At 45.6% G+C, this 17,382-nt stretch overlaps 2 protein-coding genes across 13 annotated transcripts in view; one reads left to right on the top strand and one right to left on the bottom strand.

Moving 5' to 3' along the window:
* The window catches only part of JADE1 (jade family PHD finger 1), an 87,699-nt gene that overhangs the window by 28,251 nt on the left and 42,066 nt on the right, over positions 1 to 17,382 (bottom strand). For 5 of the 12 annotated variants that reach the window (XM_069012666.1, XM_069012665.1, XM_069012671.1 and 2 more), the window contains one exon: positions 5,284 to 5,361. In XM_069012666.1, the coding sequence (XP_068868767.1) occupies positions 5,284 to 5,335 (52 nt within the window). In that variant the 5' untranslated portion in view covers positions 5,336 to 5,361. Of the gene's footprint in view, positions 1 to 5,283; positions 5,362 to 5,807; positions 5,831 to 7,600; positions 8,032 to 11,222; positions 11,284 to 12,015; positions 12,446 to 13,175; positions 13,271 to 14,636; positions 14,712 to 15,202; positions 15,699 to 17,382 lie in introns of those variants that run through there. The other 7 variants (XM_069012670.1, XM_069012664.1, XM_069012662.1 and 4 more) reach the window with 7 other exon arrangements.
* LOC138109231 (transcription initiation factor TFIID subunit 4-like) lies at positions 13,156 to 14,719 on the top strand. Its single transcript, XM_069012309.1, has 2 exons — positions 13,156 to 13,848; positions 14,522 to 14,719. Exons 1-2 carry the CDS (start codon positions 13,156 to 13,158, stop codon positions 14,717 to 14,719), a joined length of 891 nt encoding a protein of 296 aa, XP_068868410.1.

Raw genomic sequence — 17,382 nt, 5'->3', positions numbered from 1 at the left:
GATCTCTGCTCTCCTCATGTCCAGAGCTGCCGTTTTCCTGACACTTTTACTCCTGTCAAATGACAGTGATGATTATGGGAAGTCCCTTCCTCAGATGTGATACCCTATCAGCCAAGATAGGCCTTTTAAATCACTCTTCCAGATTGCTCCAGCAACTTCACCACAAGCCACTCTGCCCCACTCTGAGATTAAGCTTCAGGTAAGATGCTCGTTCTTACCATCTGTCATCACTCTCCAACCCTTTTTCAAAGTCACAGTAGTGACCACTACACTTGCTGCTTTGCCCAAATTCTGAGCACTTTAACTACATTAAGTTCTGTTGTTTAATCACCATCCCTCACCTCCCAGCCAGTTCAAATGGAAAACAAAGAAATGTTCCTCACTTCCTTTTCACAAAGCTCTGCACATGCAATCACCTCATTTCAGGCCAGCAGCGGCTACAATTCTACAGTAAATGACACACACCCCCAAGGTTATGTACTCGGTAACCTTTGTGAAGGCACTCTGGGATCCATCTCAAACACTGCAGGAATCCACTGGGATTCAAAGCCCTTTCTAAATCTAAGATCCCCGTCATTCAGTCAGTGCAATGGATATTGGCAAAATTCGTTTAACTTTAAAATAACATTTGTTTAGCAATGATAGAATAAGGGTCTGCTTAAATTACAGAACTCTATTCCATAATCCATAGGTATTAAATCTTTCATTTCTCAGAACTCACGTGAAACTCTGTAAATCTTGAAAGTATTTTTCATCTGCAAGTGTCTTCAGTTCTTCTCTCGGACACTCTGCATGTAGGAGTATGATAAATTGATAAGCCCTCCAAGAATAAATGAAAAAGCCTCATGGGAGCAAGTAAAGTCTGAAGAAAATCATGCTTTGAATTCCTTGCTCACGGAAAACAGCACAAAAACTCTGACACCCAGAAGTGCCTGGATTTCACACAATTTCCCTTATACAAACGTCCATGAGCTTCAGACCTTTCTCAAAAATAAGCTGTCCGCATGTCCAACCAATTTATGCAAAAAGGAATGCCTTGAAGCAATAAATGGGAACTCCTCCACTGCACAACTTGATCTCACCAGGAAAGAGCATATGGAATATTCAGCACAAGCCACCTTTGCAGATTTACAGACCAACGAGGCTAAAAAGACAGGTGTCAAACACTGAGCAGGAAAGCTAAAACAGCTTCAGTATCAAACATGAGACCCAGAACCATAAAGAGAAAGTTTAGCAACAGAGGGGCAAGCTGAAATGGAATGTAACAAAATTTGCTTAAAAACTATCAAGACTCTAGCCAGCCACCAGAAAACAGGAGTGTAATTGATTTCAGGTAAACATTAGTGATTTCCTTCCTACAGGCTTTGAAGAATGCAGCACCTACATCACAAGGCTTTTACCATGGGCCTGGCTAATATGAATGCCCATTATAGCTGCTGTACTACACTATCTGGAAGGCCACAGAAACAAACAAGCTCTGCCAGGTGACCAAAGAAGAAAAGCTGTCAGGTGCAAACACTCTTAAGCACTTCCCCAAGCCTCTCTCAATACCATTCCTCTGTATTTAGACAAAAGTTCAAAATCCAGAGCGATGCCTGCAGCCATTTTTCATTCAATTATATTTCACGGATAAGATGTTCAAAAGTGACCTCTAATTTCAGAAAATGAAATCCCTGAGAACACGCTTGGATACGCAGGGACTAACTGCAGAACTGCCAGGCACAACTGGCACTGACACCTCTTGCCTAGTGCTTCAAATATGCTATTTTGGCTTTGTGCTGAAATGAGGATTTAGAATTTTGATTCTAAGGGGACACAGCTTAACAATTTCCCGTAGTTAGGTTGAAGTACATGAAATAAATACTCTTGGAAGCTTAGCTTTAGGGAAAGAATCAAGTCTTGAGGGCAAAGAAGTGATGAGGAAAGCAAGGGTGCTGACTTTAAGCTGAGAGGCTTTAAAATACTGCAAATAACACATAACCACCTACACTAAAGTATCTTACATGAGTCAGTAAATACATGTATATACTCTAGAACTGCAGTCATGTTGTTAAGCTTACTTCTCTTCGGTATTTCGCTCCTAAATGAAAGTCATTCTCCCTTCTTTCATCTCACAAAATGAGAGCACCTTTTTCTCCTTCTGAAGAACTGCTATATCTCCAGTACAATGTATTTTTAGCACTTGGGTATGAGCTTTGTTTGCTTGTGACTACCAAGGAAACTGATTCAGTTCAGTGATCCAATGGAAAACAACAATTTTTTTAAAAATAAATTCCATTATTAGTGACATCATTATTACAACATTCCAAATATTCAGGTTCCTGAGCTCAACAGAATAAAATGGAGATTTTTTTAATGCCAAAATATTTTCCAGGTTGCACTAGCCTACGTGCTGGAGCCTACCCCAAAAAGCACCATCATTCAGGTTACTCCAAACACATTTACTCAGCTACCCTCATGATGAACCTGAGATGCCTGATCACAGTCTAGTAAAGCACAGCGTGAAAACTGAGCTGCGGAACTGCAGCAGCTGGAGGCTGAATCCTCACCTTGTAGGATGAGGGAGAGCAGTGCTGAGCCCTAAGCTCAGAGACCATAGAGCTCATAATGATGCAACAAGTCCACTGGAGGGTCAAGAGACACCACTGACTGAAAGGGAAGCAGGTGTTTGCCAACAGGATTTCAACTAGGTGTTGATTTAAATTTCAACTTTTCAATTAGAAGGTGTCTGTTTGAAACACCCAGAATAGTCAAATGTAATTGTTGTCAGCCTCTGGAAACTCTGAGAAGGAAAAATAGCTAGTGAAAGACTTGAAGCCGTCAATACAGACCACAAATACTTGATAGAAATTTTTATCTTTTTTTGGGGGGGGGGGGAAGGGGGGGGGGGAACTTGCTTACCCTTCTAAGACTACTGATCAGTCTGGTAAAGTAAGAATACAGAATACTACTGGTAAAGTAAGAATACAGAAACAAACATAGTGAGGCGTAATCAGTAATTCTACTAAAGGCAAGAGAGATCCTGTGAAGGTGAAACCTGTAAGGGGACACCCTTGACATTCAAACATAGTTGCAAGGAGCCACTGGTATCTCCTGTAACAGGGAAACTGGAAAGGACCTAAGCTAAGTCAGTCATTCTTTTCAGGGAAGTCTGAATGACAAAAAGCCTTGGAAGTGCTGACCCCACACTAAATGTTATCTGGGCTTCTGATTGATAACCCTTAATCTTTCTGAACATGTATGTAGAAATAGAATGAGTACACAGGAACCTGTATCTGAATTTGCCCAGTAACTTCACAAGAGGGAAAAAAAAACCAAAAAAAACCAAAAAACCATAATCAAGAAAAAAACAAGTGTAATGCAAAGGAAGTGGTATATATTTCAAATAATACTTGAAAGCACTTTTAAAAGTTCACTACCTTTGCCATCAAGAAAAAAACAAGTGTAATGCAAAGGAAGTGGTATATATTTCAAATAATACCTGAAAGCACTTTTAAAAGTTCACTACCTTTGCCATGCAATTTATTCAGTGAAGTAATTTGCAACAACCAGGCTTTAAAATAGACAGACATAAAGGGGCAAGAGGTTTCCATTTATATTCCAAACTCATTTTCTTATATCTTGATCTGTGGAACAGATTCTGTGGAAAATATAATTCACTAAGTTGATAACTCCATTCCAAATAGTCATACATCAAATGACATTACAAACACGTGCTGTAATCAGCAACAGGTCAGTCAATTGTGTCTGTTTCACAACTTCAATTCCAAGATTAATTGTTTCATATTTTATTTGGTAAAAGCTGTTACACAAGGCACATGAAGAGATCAAAGGCTTTAAAAAAAAGACAGCAAAGAGAGTGAAAATAAAGACTATTATTTATATGAAATACTATTTTATAAAGCTGCTAGGGAATGAAAAAAGGATTAAGCTAAATTCTAATGGAAGACATCCTGTTTGTTGCCACTTGTCTATCTTACAAGTAAAAACACACCTTTTTTTCTGGGAAGTACACATCACCTTTGAGGAAGTACACTGCAATTTTAATAACCTCAAGTAAACTTCAAACCAAGAAAAACATGTCTGATTTGTTTGGGGTTTTTTCTTCTGAAATCCCCCAGCTGCAGGGATAGGTCCCCAAAACCAAGCCAAATTCCTCACCTCTAGCAGATTTTGCTCAATCCTTATTTGGATTAACTGCTAATCAGCCTACTTGTTCTTACCTTCTCTAATCCTTTCACCTTTACTACTTCATTTCAGCAACAGATTGCCTAGGGTTGTTTTAAGAGGCAGATTTGGCCATACCTGAGCGGATTCCCAGGCAGCACAGACACACCTAAGAAATGCATGCAGGTGAAGCAGCCACCTATGTGGAGCCACAGTGTATCACAGGGCTGAGTTCTCAGAGTGAAGCTTCCAAAAGCACCTGGGAAACCACCCCGATCACTTTCAGACTGAGGTTTTACAAAAGACCTCAAGTGTGAAGGTGTGCACCCAGATAGATCAAATTAAAACCACAAAAACCTCTCTGACAACTGGCTAAGCTGTAGTATTGTCAAGTACAGTCTACGTGCTTGTTTGGGCAAATAAGACACCTTGGCACATTCCCCAAACTGACATTTTGTCTCTCCCCCCCCACCCCTCTTTTTTTTTCTGCTTAAAATGAAAGATTGTCAGCCACTGGAATCCAAACACAAGACAGAGAGATACCACAGTGTGTGCTAGTTCCATCAGTATAGAAACAGCTAAAAACCATAAATACATTCTGTATCCAAATTAGTGATTTTCTGAATTCAAATTCTTGTGAGTTATTCCTCAAAGAAAATCTTCAAATGCAGTGAGGAACAACTTTTATGCTCCCTTAATCTTTTCTGCTTAAGCTTGAAGTGCTAGACTTTTCCACTGCATAAGAGGGTATGGGAACACTGAAGCAAATTTAAAATCCTTATGCAAACTTCTATGGGCAATGTCAGCAGACGTCTCCATGCTCATTCTGTCCTTAGAATGATAAATTATGCTGTTTGCAAAGATTTCAAAGATGACCACTGACTTTTTTCTCTTGTTTTATATTATTAACTAAAACCACGTGTCAGTTCAATGGGGGGATCCTGGATCTACTGTCTACCTGTGCTCAGAATGACTTGAGTTCAAAACTAGATCCTTACAACACACATTTCTACCAGTTCAACCAACATGCAAAATGCCTCTGGCACATGAAGCACTGCATTAGAACACGTTTTCCAACTCATAACCTCCTGCACTCTACAACAAAGGAGCACTTACTGCCATTGTCGTCAGAGTCCTCACTGCTGCTAGGAAGCCGATGTCGTTTCATGATCTCCCCGGGAAACAGCAGGCAGCCTGGGAAGCAATGAGACAGCACTTAACCCCAGGTAATAACACACAGTCATCAACTTGTGCTTCTGATGGCATGCGAGCATTTACAGCACACAAAGGAAAACAAACAACTTCAGCAGCAGCTGAAATATGAACAGTGAACCTCTCAAAGCTGCTTAATTAGGCTGTTATCATATGAACAGGTGGACAACACTGGAGAGTGCCAATGACAATCCCACCAACGCTTTCACCCCACCAAAAAACTGTGTTTTGTCCTGAGAGGTGTTAAAATCACTATCTGCAGCCAATGTGCTTAACTTCCCCTGCCTATTCTGACACTAGATTTGCAATACAACAATATTTTTACTGCTTGTGTAAATATTTACTTTGGCTAATATATTTTTGGAGCAATTTTATTCCTGTTTAAAGTGCCAGATTTACGAAATCAGAGATTAAAGTCATCCACTTACACATAAAAAATGAAGCATCAGCAGTAGCAAGCCCAGTTTTCCCAGATTAACTAAACATGCATCATCTATGCCCTGGAAAGCACCACCCTCTAAGATAAGAGAGTTACTTCCTCCTGCAGCCACATTTCTAGTGCCATGCCTAACACTAACTGTTTCTTTGAGAGTAAGATTATTCAGATGATTATTCAGAGGTTACTCCAAACTGCCAGATGTCTACCAAGACCAAGTTCATGGGCACATGAGCCTGTGATAAAAAGGCCAAAAATTCCAAATCTTTTTAACTGCTATTCTCAGGGCACTGCTATTTTCATGTGTATTCCTTGTGGAACGAAACAAAATCCAGAAAAAAACGAGGAAGCTGTAAATAGCTAGTCAGTATTTACATGTAAAAAGCTATTAAAAAGTGCAAGTTGAAGAGCAGAAAAAAACATGACAAGGCAAGTCCAGAAAGGCATATCCACCATAAGTTAAACTGACAAGGACTCTAGATGCACATCAAAACCCCTGAATCTTCGCTTACCACGTATCAATCGTGGTATCAACAAGGTCTGGGCACTCTGCTAGCAGCAAATCCCTCACACCTCTGCACACAGATTTGGAGATCAGATGCCAAAAATATTTTCTTGCTTCTAGTTAAGTGCAGAAAATCTACCCTTATTTCCATGAGAGTTCAGACTTCCTCGAAACCTCTCAACAAAACTCCTGCCATTGGCCCTTCAGCGTAAGAATTAACTGCTTCAACTTTGTTCACTGAGAACACGGCTCATTGTAGGAAATTCAATAATGCCTTCAACTTTTGTAAGAGTGATTCCCAAAATGCCTAACCAAAGCCTGACACTACTTCCAAAAGAGCACAAAAATATCTGCTCTTCCAGAAGTGATTCATGTAAAAAGAAATTAGCATTTTTGAGGGAATTCATTTTGTCCCTACTAGCAAGTCACAAGCAACTGAACCTGAGACTCTATTTTACACTTCCAGTGAATACAGTTCTAAGGGCCTGAGCATTGCAGGATTGCCTCCTTTTTCATATTAACAGAGTTGGGGGGAAGCCTCTCTCCCACAGACTGACTTTTCAGAGTGGTATTTAATACATCTGTCATTGAAACATGTAACAGTTTTGAACTGCAAACTTTATTCACTAAAGAGAAGCTGAATGGTTCACCTTACCAAGACCTTTTGGCATCGTTTCACAGAGTAAAAGTACACATACAATGTCTGATGCCAGAGAATAAAGAATCATAAATGGCAGCCTCTTACAGGGCTAGAAGAATTCTCTCCAAAAATTGCTTTGAGGCAGGCCAGAACTTTGTGTGTATGGGAGACGGAAATGCTGTCAGTGGATAAATACACAGACCAGCCAGGACCATCAAAACCCACTGAATACAGATCTGGTATAAATGCAGGAGATCCAGAGCCAATTTCCTATACAGTCACTTATAAAGACAGAGAGCCAACATTCAGATCCAAAACAGGCTAAGACAGAACTGAAAAATCAATTAGTTCTTACAAGGCCAAAACTAGGGGGATGAATATCTATTCTGTAAGGTACTTTTTCTATTAGTTCACATATTAATAACAGCAATGTAAAAGAAGATATTCACTCAGCAAGAACCTCCCATAAACAAAGTAAAGAAAAACTGGAAGAAAATAAAGGAAAATTGTCCTATCTCACAAGGGTAATTTGTATATTTCCTGGTCAAAATCCTCACTTCCTGGTTTGTTTCCCACATGGTCTGAAAGGCATGATACACTGTAAAGCAAAGTAACAGAGAGTATGTACACTGAGACACACCTGTGAACTTGCAACAAACAAGAAAATTTGGAATTCTGCTCCTTCACATCTTTCTGGGCAAGCGCATTTTGAATGGATCTTCTCCTAGCACACTTTCTGCAAATTCAAAAAAATAAGGAAAGAGATGGAACCTTCTTCCTCCTATCATGTGTCTTTAAAAAACAAACTGAACATCTCCTTTTTGGTTGCTGTTTAAAGGAAAGAATGGTATTCACACCTCCCAGTTCAAGCACTCTCCAGAGTTTTTCAGGAAATAAGCCAGAACAGAAGCCACTTTTCCTGAGTACAGAGTATGAAATAAGGCAGCTAATTTCCTTGTCCACTCCAGTCAGGTGTCTGAAGTTGGCCACACTGAAAAGCCTGTGTTCTCAATAGTAACATTAAAAGAAATATCCCATTTGATGAAGCTCATGTGAGATTGTTTTATAGATGCATGGGGAGGGGGGGGGAAGAGTTAAAACTCAGAGTTCTCATTTTGCCATCTTTGAACCTAACCTGAGTTTACAGGGAGCTAAATCACAGATCAAAAAGCAGCATTTGGCTTCTCAGACTAAGACTCAAATCCACTAAGATTAACCCCCTGGAACTTGTGTCATTAGGAGAACAGCTTTTTTCAACTTCTAAAATCATTTTAAACTGCTCCCACCAGATGTTCATATCCACAGCTCAGAACACATGTTCCAGAGGTAACACTGGAACAGCTAATAAGACTTACAACCAGGCAGACTGAAATGGTTTTCAGCATATTGTGGTGCCTCTGCCTCAAAGGCTACCAGTTTCTCTCAGGCAGTGGGTGACTCAAAGTCACACAGGAAACTCATTAAAAAGTGCACATTAGAAATAAGCATGGATTATGGACAGTGATGGTTAGATGCAGATTGATGCTGCAAGTTTTTTCCCTGTTCCATACACTATGATCACCATGCCTCTACGCAAAGAGAATTCACATGTAAGCATAAAAAGGGTAAAACATTTGATGCTGGCTTTAATACCAGAGTAAAAGCTATGCACCCCAGCCTGCAACTCTTGCAGGGCAGGAAGAGACACCCAGATGACTGAGCTCAATTCCCAAGTGCGTGCAATCACGTAATTGCTGTCCAGCCCAGAAGTTTCCACAAAACATTCACTGCAACCCACACATGGCACAGAGGGACCTCCCAACCCCCTTTGCAGGACCAATGGTGCTCTGAAGCAAGGAAGCAGTCAGCCAAACAGTGCCTGTGAACCCTGGATCTTCTATCAAACATTTTTATGGCTGTTTTTCTCAAATTATTACACCAGCCCCAAAAGGGCATTTGCCCAACACACTGTTCACCTGAAGAGAAAGCCCAGCACTTCAGAAGCTGCCACAGAGTCCAACAACCCTAAGCTGACAAAGGCTGCACCACCAAGCCACACTCTCTATCAGTTTTCAGTGATACCTGTGAATTCTTAATAACTCAGCAACTTTCTTATGCAAACTTTCAGTTTCATTTCCTTGAAAGAAGATTGTTTCTTTGTGTTAAAACCATCCTTTCAGGAATCAGTCAGACCAACACACAGCATGCCGATCGTGTTTTCTCCTGAACACTCCAGCATAACATTTACCAGGGAGAAACCCAACTGGACTCAGTCTAATGCCAGCCTTCAACCAAACACAGCTTTCGAGAAACAGCCACAGCTCTGCAGGCAGTGTTACTCCAATTCCACAGGCAGCAAAGCACCCAAGAGCACTTCATGCAATCACACCACCATGATTAACAGCATAGATGGGACAGAGACCATGTCTTTTTAGCCCCCATCGTCCTCAGATGAGCTGGCCACACCAGGGCAGCACTGGTGAGGCCAGCACAGCCTGCAGCACGCTCTACTGCGCTGCTCCAGAGGCTGAAGGTGCTGCTCTGTTTTACAGAAACACATCACCAGTTGCTTTTCCATCATGCTTGCTCTGGAAGTTAAGCTCTGGGTTTTGCTCATTGATTAGGTACAAACTCTAAACATATAAATGCAATTCCAAACTTTGATGGTGCATTTGCTCAAAGTGTTTTTAAAGGCAAGATTACACCACCTGAAACTGGCTTCTGCATTTTGGAGAACGTGGGAAGCCTTTCTCAAAATACTTGCAAATGCTATACAAATGAAATGACTAGACAATAATCCAATACAATCAATGTCAGGCCACAAAACAGCATTTGAATTTACATATCCTCGTGGAGCTGAGCAACAAACACCTAAGTCTATACAAATAACTGTATGGAGGTAGGCACACAGACTTTGCTGTCCACTTCTCAGTATTTGATGGCAGGTGCAGTGCAACGGGTTAGACTCAGCAACATGACAGAGTACAGCAAATTCACTATTTTTAGCAGCTTGCATTACCATGCTACTCCATTCTTACCTCTCCAAGAGATAAAATAAGCAGCAAAAACCCAAAGACCCCACTGGACAGCAATGTCAAGACCTTTCCTTTTTTTCTCCCACACTGGAGTCCCAGGAGTTGCACTGGTAAGAGTGTAAAAAATGCAAAGAGCAGAAATCCAGACACTACCCCATAAAACTGGGACAACAGCGTGCACACACATACACCCATGTGCCACATACCACGTGCACAGTTAAGAACCCCACATTGTTCTTCACTCAGTTTGACCTCAAGTGGAGAGGCAATCAAAGAGAAAGATGTAAAGCGTGTCAGTCCTTGTTATGCAAATAGCTAAACAGAACCAGATTGTAAAAAATAATTATACATGGAAAAATCTACATCCTCAGGTCAAGGGTTTTCCACAGCACAATTCTTACTGAAGTATTTTCAAGGGCCGTATAAACCCCTGGGTAAAAGAGTGTATAATTCAAACTCTGACAGACAATTAACTGTAACCATGTTAACGGGTGTCACTATAACAAACTGCACTAACAGCTGCAGAGACAGAATGGGAAGAAAGCAGAGTTATGACAGATGTACACCCTGAAGACAAACTGAAAAACTGGCTTTTCCTGAAAGTAACCCACTAACTGCAATGAAACGAAGACCTAATTATCTCTAGTACACAAGAAATTGCTTCAAAACACCTATTGTACAAATGGAAGTGAAGTGTGACACAGCTTAATAAAATGGATAGAAGATGGAGACATTTGGCTTCTATTACTGGACTCTTTTTAAATAGCTTGTTTGTAACACCACACCTTCTTCACTGACACCTGACATCGCAATAAGCTTTTCTGCTTCTATCCTAGACCTAAAACAGAAAAAAAGGAAGCACATCAGAAAAAAGTTGTATTACTAAAATCCAACTAAAACTTTAAAATTCCATGAAAGCTTTCATAGCAACATTTTATAGTCCAGAGATACAAGCAGAGCTCTTAAATGAAATATTAGAGTATTATGGAGCACAGTCCACAGTGCAAAGAGCCACAGACCTTAAATCTGGAGGAAAAAAAAATCCTCCAAATCTCACGAAACAAAGAAGTACTTGGCCAAACAAGGCCAAGAGTGTTCTCCACAAGGAATATTTCTACTGAATTCAGCACACCTCTTCAAAATTTCACAAGGCAAGAGAGAAGCACAATTTGGCCATTATCAACCCAACACTTCTCAGGAATCCACATGATCATTTATGCACCTGTGGAAGCCAACTCATAATGTTACCTTACTACTTGGGCAGGGGCAGCAAATTATTCCCAGACTGTGGTGGTGAAACTGACTGCACAAAATCTGGAGCAATGCACAAACTGGGCTCCATGACTTGATGCAACCATTGCAGTTCACCTCTTCCACCTAGGAAATGGTGCCAGCTTGGTCATCTCCAGCTGAAAACAGGAGCACGAAGCAGCAGTACTAACCACATGGAGAAAACATTTGAGGAAAGACTGAAAGTTTTTTTTTTTTTCTAGGTTCTGTGAATGGGGAATGAAACCAGAGAAGCTGGAAGGGAAATCTGCAGCTGTGAGAGGAAAGGGGAGTTTATTATTATTATTTTATTTTAAACATATGTATTAAACATAGCTCAAAAGCAGGGAGCAAGTGGTATATGAAGCCAGAGGGAAAATCTTGCCACTAAAACATACAATCCTTGCTGTTTCAACAATATCCCACTGAGTGTGAGAAAGCTCTAGAAATAGAATCACAACAAGCATATTTTGGTGTAACTTTTATGAAGGTTTTTGGTTTGCAAGTGTGGGCAGCTTCTGACTTAGCTAAAAGACAACACCTGCTTAAAAAGGAAATTATTCCAAATAACAGCTAAATCTTCCTCTAAATAAATGGGGCTGGCATAAAAGCGCCTTCAGCCTTTTACATTAAAACGTCAACCAAAATGTGTTGCTAAATCCTACTGGAATGTCTTAGTACTCCCTCACAGCTACATGCACCCACTCAGACCAGGTCCCCACGGTCTGTGTTACTGGGGGGCTGACAGACCTCAGGACACCCCGGATCTCACCTGCGGGTGAACCTAATAAACTTTCTCAGAACAAGGCGGTCAGCTGAGGAGCCGGGGAGAGCCAGGAGGAGAAGTTGGCCGGCGGCAGGCGCTGCTCGCAGGTGCGCTGAGCCTCGGCCGCCCCGCCGCGCCCACGGCTGCGGGCTCGGGGCCACCTTCCCGCAGGGCGAGAGCCGAGGCTTCGGGAGTCACTTCCAAAGCGGCACTCGCGCTCACCCCGACCGCCGACCCCAGCCCGGCCGGGTGCCGCTCAAGGCAGCTCTCATCCTGCTCCTCCCGCAGCGATCCCATCTCCGCTCCGGCTCCGCACCGTGCCCGCCCAGGGCCCGCGGCAGCGGCGCCGGAGCCGCCAGGGCACGGCCGGCGGCCGGCTGAGGTCACGGAGCAGCCTCCTGGCCCGGGCGCCGCCGGGCTACACCTCCCCCGCGGGGGTGGCACCTTCCCGGCCAGCTGCACGGCCGCCGGCTTCCATGAGAAACAGCCCGGCTCGCCCCCTCCTTCTCCTCCCTCCCGGCTCCCGCTCCTCCCCGCCGCCGGCCGCACCAATCCGCTCGGCCACGGCTGCAAATCAAACTTGGTGCCCCCGGCTCCGCCGCCTCTCCCTCAAAGCCCTGTCACTGCCGAAAACGGCCAAGGCACCGTCCCCGCCCGCCCCCGCGGCCGCACTGCCATGGAGGGGGTGGACGGGACGGCGGATCGAGCGGCAGCTCGGAGACGAGCTCATTTTCTGTGTCTTGTGTCTGTCTCTCCTCCCACTCCCAGACAGTTCTGGAAACTGTGTTATCACCTCTTGTCACAGGAAACCAACCAGCAGGCGGTGCAAACAAACAAACACCCTTTGCCTCCACCCTTCCCAAAATCATCCTATCGGGGACGAACGGGCGGGCGCGAACGGGAAGGGAAAAGCAAATTAAAAAAATTAAAAAAAAAAAAAAAAAAAAAGCCACAAATAAAACCAAAACAACAAAACATTCCGCCCCCCTTCCCTCTCCCCCCTCCAGAAGGAAAAAAAAAAAAAAAAAAAAAACAAAAAAAAACAAAACACAAAACAAACACCACCAAAATTCTCCTCGGAGCAGGCGGACTACGCGAGCCCAGGGCCGGGCAGGGTGGCTTTGTCTAACTGGAACAAGTGGAATGATGGCTGGAGCCGCACTCACCTCCCGGGGAAGAGCGGCCCGTTACACAGAAATGCCGCAGCCCCGCTCCGTCCCGCTCGCCAGGCACCGGGGCAAGAGCCAGATCGCGGAGCTACCCCGACCGCCGCCCGAGCAAGTTGGGGCGTTCGCAGCCGCTCCCCGCGGTCCCCCTGTGATGTTACGTTCGCGCCCCAACACCGCCGGCCGCCTCTCCGCTCCCTCGCCCACAAACTCCGGCCCGGCCACGCGGATTCGCCCCTCGGCCTGCGCCGGGCACGGGCCGAGCGGCGGGAGGGGGCCGGGCCCCCCCGCGTCCTGCCCAAGTTCTCTCCGCGCCCCCCGCCCCGCTCCCGCTTCGCCTCCCGCAGCCGGGGCGGGGGTCGGGCGCGGCGGGGTCGCCGTGCACCTGCCGGCCGCAGCCCCGATGCCTCCCCGCGCCCCGGCGGGGCCGGGCAGCGCCGCACACATTTCCCCGCCTTTTCCCACTCTCAGACACGTGCACTTCGGGGCTCGGGCAAGTTGCTCTCCAGCGGGAGACACCGCGCTCCCGCCTGAGGCGACAGGGCCACCTCTGACAGCCCGGCGCTCCCCGCCTCCAGCGGAGCAGCCACCGGCGCCCATCAAGCAGGCGGCTGACCGGCTGCGGCTCTCCCGCTCCGAAAAGCAACTTCTGTTTAATTTCACCGATGAGCAGGTTTTATGCTTTCCAAGCATTTTTTTTTTCCCCACGAGCCAAATCCAAGTGCGACTGGGGGTTATTGGGGGGAAACAAAGCTGCTCCTGCACACGAAACACCTCCTCTCCCACGCACACCGCTCCTCACCCGCGGCGAGAGGCGACGGGTCTCGTGGGCATCTGGGTAACACTGTGACACACAGTGGCCATGACTCTCCCCCACCCCCTTCCTACACATCAGTAGCCGAGCAGGACTTGCGCTCTGCCATTGCCATCTGGCTACCAAGTTGCTCCAACGCTTCCTACTTTCCGCGGCGGGCGATACCCGGCGCTACCCCCGCGGCGCAGCCTGCAGCGACGCCTGGGGCGCAGGGCCGGCGGCACGGCAATGCGCGGCACGGCACGGAATGGCACGGCACGGAACACCGGCAGCTCACTTGGCCGCTGCACCTGGGGAGCTGCGCGGTGCCCACTTGCCCGCAGCGGAACAAAAAGGGAGCCGCCGCCGCTGCCGACACCGGCCGGTCGCGCCGGGCGGCAGCGCAGCCTCCCCTGCCGCCTCCGCCCGCCCCAGCCCCGCACAAGTTGCTTGTGGGATAGCGGAGCCGCAACTCGGCCGCCTCCCCTCGCCCCGTACCGAGCGGCGCGGCTCTTGGCGCCATGTTAATGACGTACTATCTTATTTCCACTAGGCAGCGACCTTCGGCACGAAACTGCTCTCCCGCCGCCTCCGGAGCGACAAAAAAACCCCATCAAATATGGCTGTGCTGGCGGCTCCGCGGCTGGCGCTGCGGCGGGCACGGTTACCTGCTGGCGGCGGCGCGGCGGCGGCGAGGGCGGGCGGCGCGGCCGGGCTCCCCCTGCGCGGAGGGCTCGGGGCCGCCGCATGAGTTCGACGCGGCGCCGGGCAGCGGGCACGGAGAGCGGCTCGCTGCGCCACACACACTCTCTCACACACACAGATTCCCTCTGACTGACGTTTGTACTTGTTATGGAGGAAGGACTCCGTGAATCAAACTCGTTTCTGGGTCACTGCTGCCACAGGGGGGAGCTGCTTTAATCCCCTGCCAAAACTGGAAGGCGAGGGAAGGGGGGAGAAATAATAATAATAATGCAGCGCCGGGGTGGGGAGGCGGCGGCGCGGCCCCGGGGGAGCCGCCGTTAACTCTTGGCGGGCCTGGGCGCACCGCGCGGGGCTCCCGCCGCCCCTCGCCGCCGGAGCCCGGGGGAGCGCGGCCGCCCGGCTCCCGCCGCCTCCCGCTTGTGTTCGAGCGGGCTGGAAAATGCAGATGGGAGGCAACGCTGTGCGGCTGGCAGCTGGGAAATGATACGTGTCTGCACCCGCATCCCGCCCGCGGCACTGCTGGCCTTACCCTGCAACCATTAACGCTTCTCTCCAAAAGATTTAAGCCGATTTCGCAAGCAGGAATTCAAGCGCTGCACTGGCTCCCTGTGCAGAACGCATGAGTCACTATTTGTCAGGCTGAGAAACTGAGGTACCAAGAGTTAAACGCTGTGGCCACATGCGTAGCGCATAATTGCCGGGGCAAGAATAAAACTGCACGCTCCCTATTCTCAGCCCCCAGCGTTATCCCTCTGGCTCGTTAACTTTGATACTTCTCAAAGACTAGAAAGAACCAACACAATCTGCGGCTCAGTTCACATCTTTCTAGCAGGAGTGGAAATTATCTTAAATTGGCACCAAATGACATACTAAACTTCCCATTACCTAAAAAGCGTGTTTGAATGCAGATTTCCTTATTTTTCCACATAAATCGCTTCACCTCATGCCATACACCTGTGCTGCTCCCTGAGTGAAAAACTCCCCCTTCTGAGCAGAATTCCTGAGCAGATATAGTCTGAGGTAATAAACAGCACAGAGAAAATTCAGCATAAGCTCAGACACAGAATTAAGGCGATCTGTGCAAAGTAATCCCCATAGTATGCAAATACAAATTAATGCAGCCTCCACAGCAATATTAGTCTGCCAAAGAATCACACCTTAGTTCAGCACAGGAATTGGGTCGTTACTCATCCGTGCGAACCGAGTCATTTATTCTGCCGTCTCACCCACCCACCTACCCAATAATGAAACAGTACTTACATTGAATCTGCACATCCTAAAAAGTTGTACTTTACTACAAAACATCACACCCCCCCCCCCCGAGATATTTTTTCACTGTGAAAATCAGACAGTCGTGGTTTTATTCACAGAACACCCTGAAGCACCTTCATATTTTAGAGCCTAAGACTTTGATTCCCTTGTTTTCTACTTTGTGACAATACGAAAATGCATGCATTCCCTACATTCTCCTGCACTTGCCGTGCCATCCAGATCTGTAAAGATACCTGTTGGCATAGCTTTCTATACGTCAGCCTAATTAGGAACATCCATGATCATCCATGCAACACACCCCATCGTAGTACCTGATAATTATAATAAACGTACTGCCACACCCTCATCACCTTACCCCTGAACTTCCAGGGGTGTTAATTTTCAATACTGTCTGGAGACTTAGTTGTTCTGTATTTTCTAAACAGCATATGCCTGCTGCTGGGCTATGGTATAAACCTCAAAACAGAGTAGGTCAGAGTTTTTCCCCTCAGTGGTTTGCAGGCCCCTCAGGAGCTCAGGGACTACTTCTCATGAGTTCATAAAAAGTAATCAAGATGAGAAAAGCTACTGTCAATTGGCATTTATTATAGAGGCATGCAGTTCTACTGGATTAATATGATGGTTTTTCTTCTAAATAATTTTAAATAATATTGTATGTTGTAAAAGACTGAAGAATCACAAGAAATGCTATTTGTTCCACTTTCCTGAATTCTTTCCAAGAAGTTCAGAACAAGCTTCTGAGAAGAGCTTAAATGTGAATGGGCTCTAATTTCTCAAGAGGAATGACAGAAACTTTCCTGTCTCAAGCTCCTTGGATTTGAGGCAGTATTTTTGTTTTTTGGTAATTAGTTTTCCTTTGCATATGCAGCCAAGTTTATATTACACCTTGTATTTTAGGAAGTGTTTCTCTTGGAAGCCATGTGAGGCCATACATTTAAGATAACATGAATGTTTTCATGGTAACATGAATGATGGGCTGTGTTTCAAAAAAATAGTGACTATCTGGATTACTGTAGAAAACTCCCCAAATGTGAGTCCTGTGTGCTCTACAAGCAGCTAGCCTAGTCTTTACAGGAAGGTAACACAACTGGAACAAAGATGCTATTTTGTCTCTGAGTAAAGTGTATCCACAGAGACTCCTCTGGAATAATACACTTCTATGTTTGAAAAGGAAATATTAAAAAACCAAAGTGCTAGTACTTGGAAAAATAACTTTGGGAATGATTGGGAAACAAAAGGGAAAGGTTACTTCCTGTACTGCTTCAGCACTACAGGTATGAAGTTGAATACCAGTATAGCTGTGGTCAAACAAGAGAGAGTAGTCTGCTATCTGCACTGGCTAAACGTCAGGGTGACGAGGAAAATTCTTCTGTAAGTGGAGTCAGTAGAAGTTTTGACATCAGCCCTTGTCTCTAATAGGTATTTACCCTCTCAGCA

Source organism: Aphelocoma coerulescens, chromosome 4 (assembly GCF_041296385.1).
Source record: "Aphelocoma coerulescens isolate FSJ_1873_10779 chromosome 4, UR_Acoe_1.0, whole genome shotgun sequence".
NCBI lineage: Eukaryota > Metazoa > Chordata > Aves > Passeriformes > Corvidae > Aphelocoma > Aphelocoma coerulescens.
The sequence above is the reverse complement of the archived record's forward strand: the minus strand, read 5'-3'. Positions and strand labels throughout refer to the sequence as shown.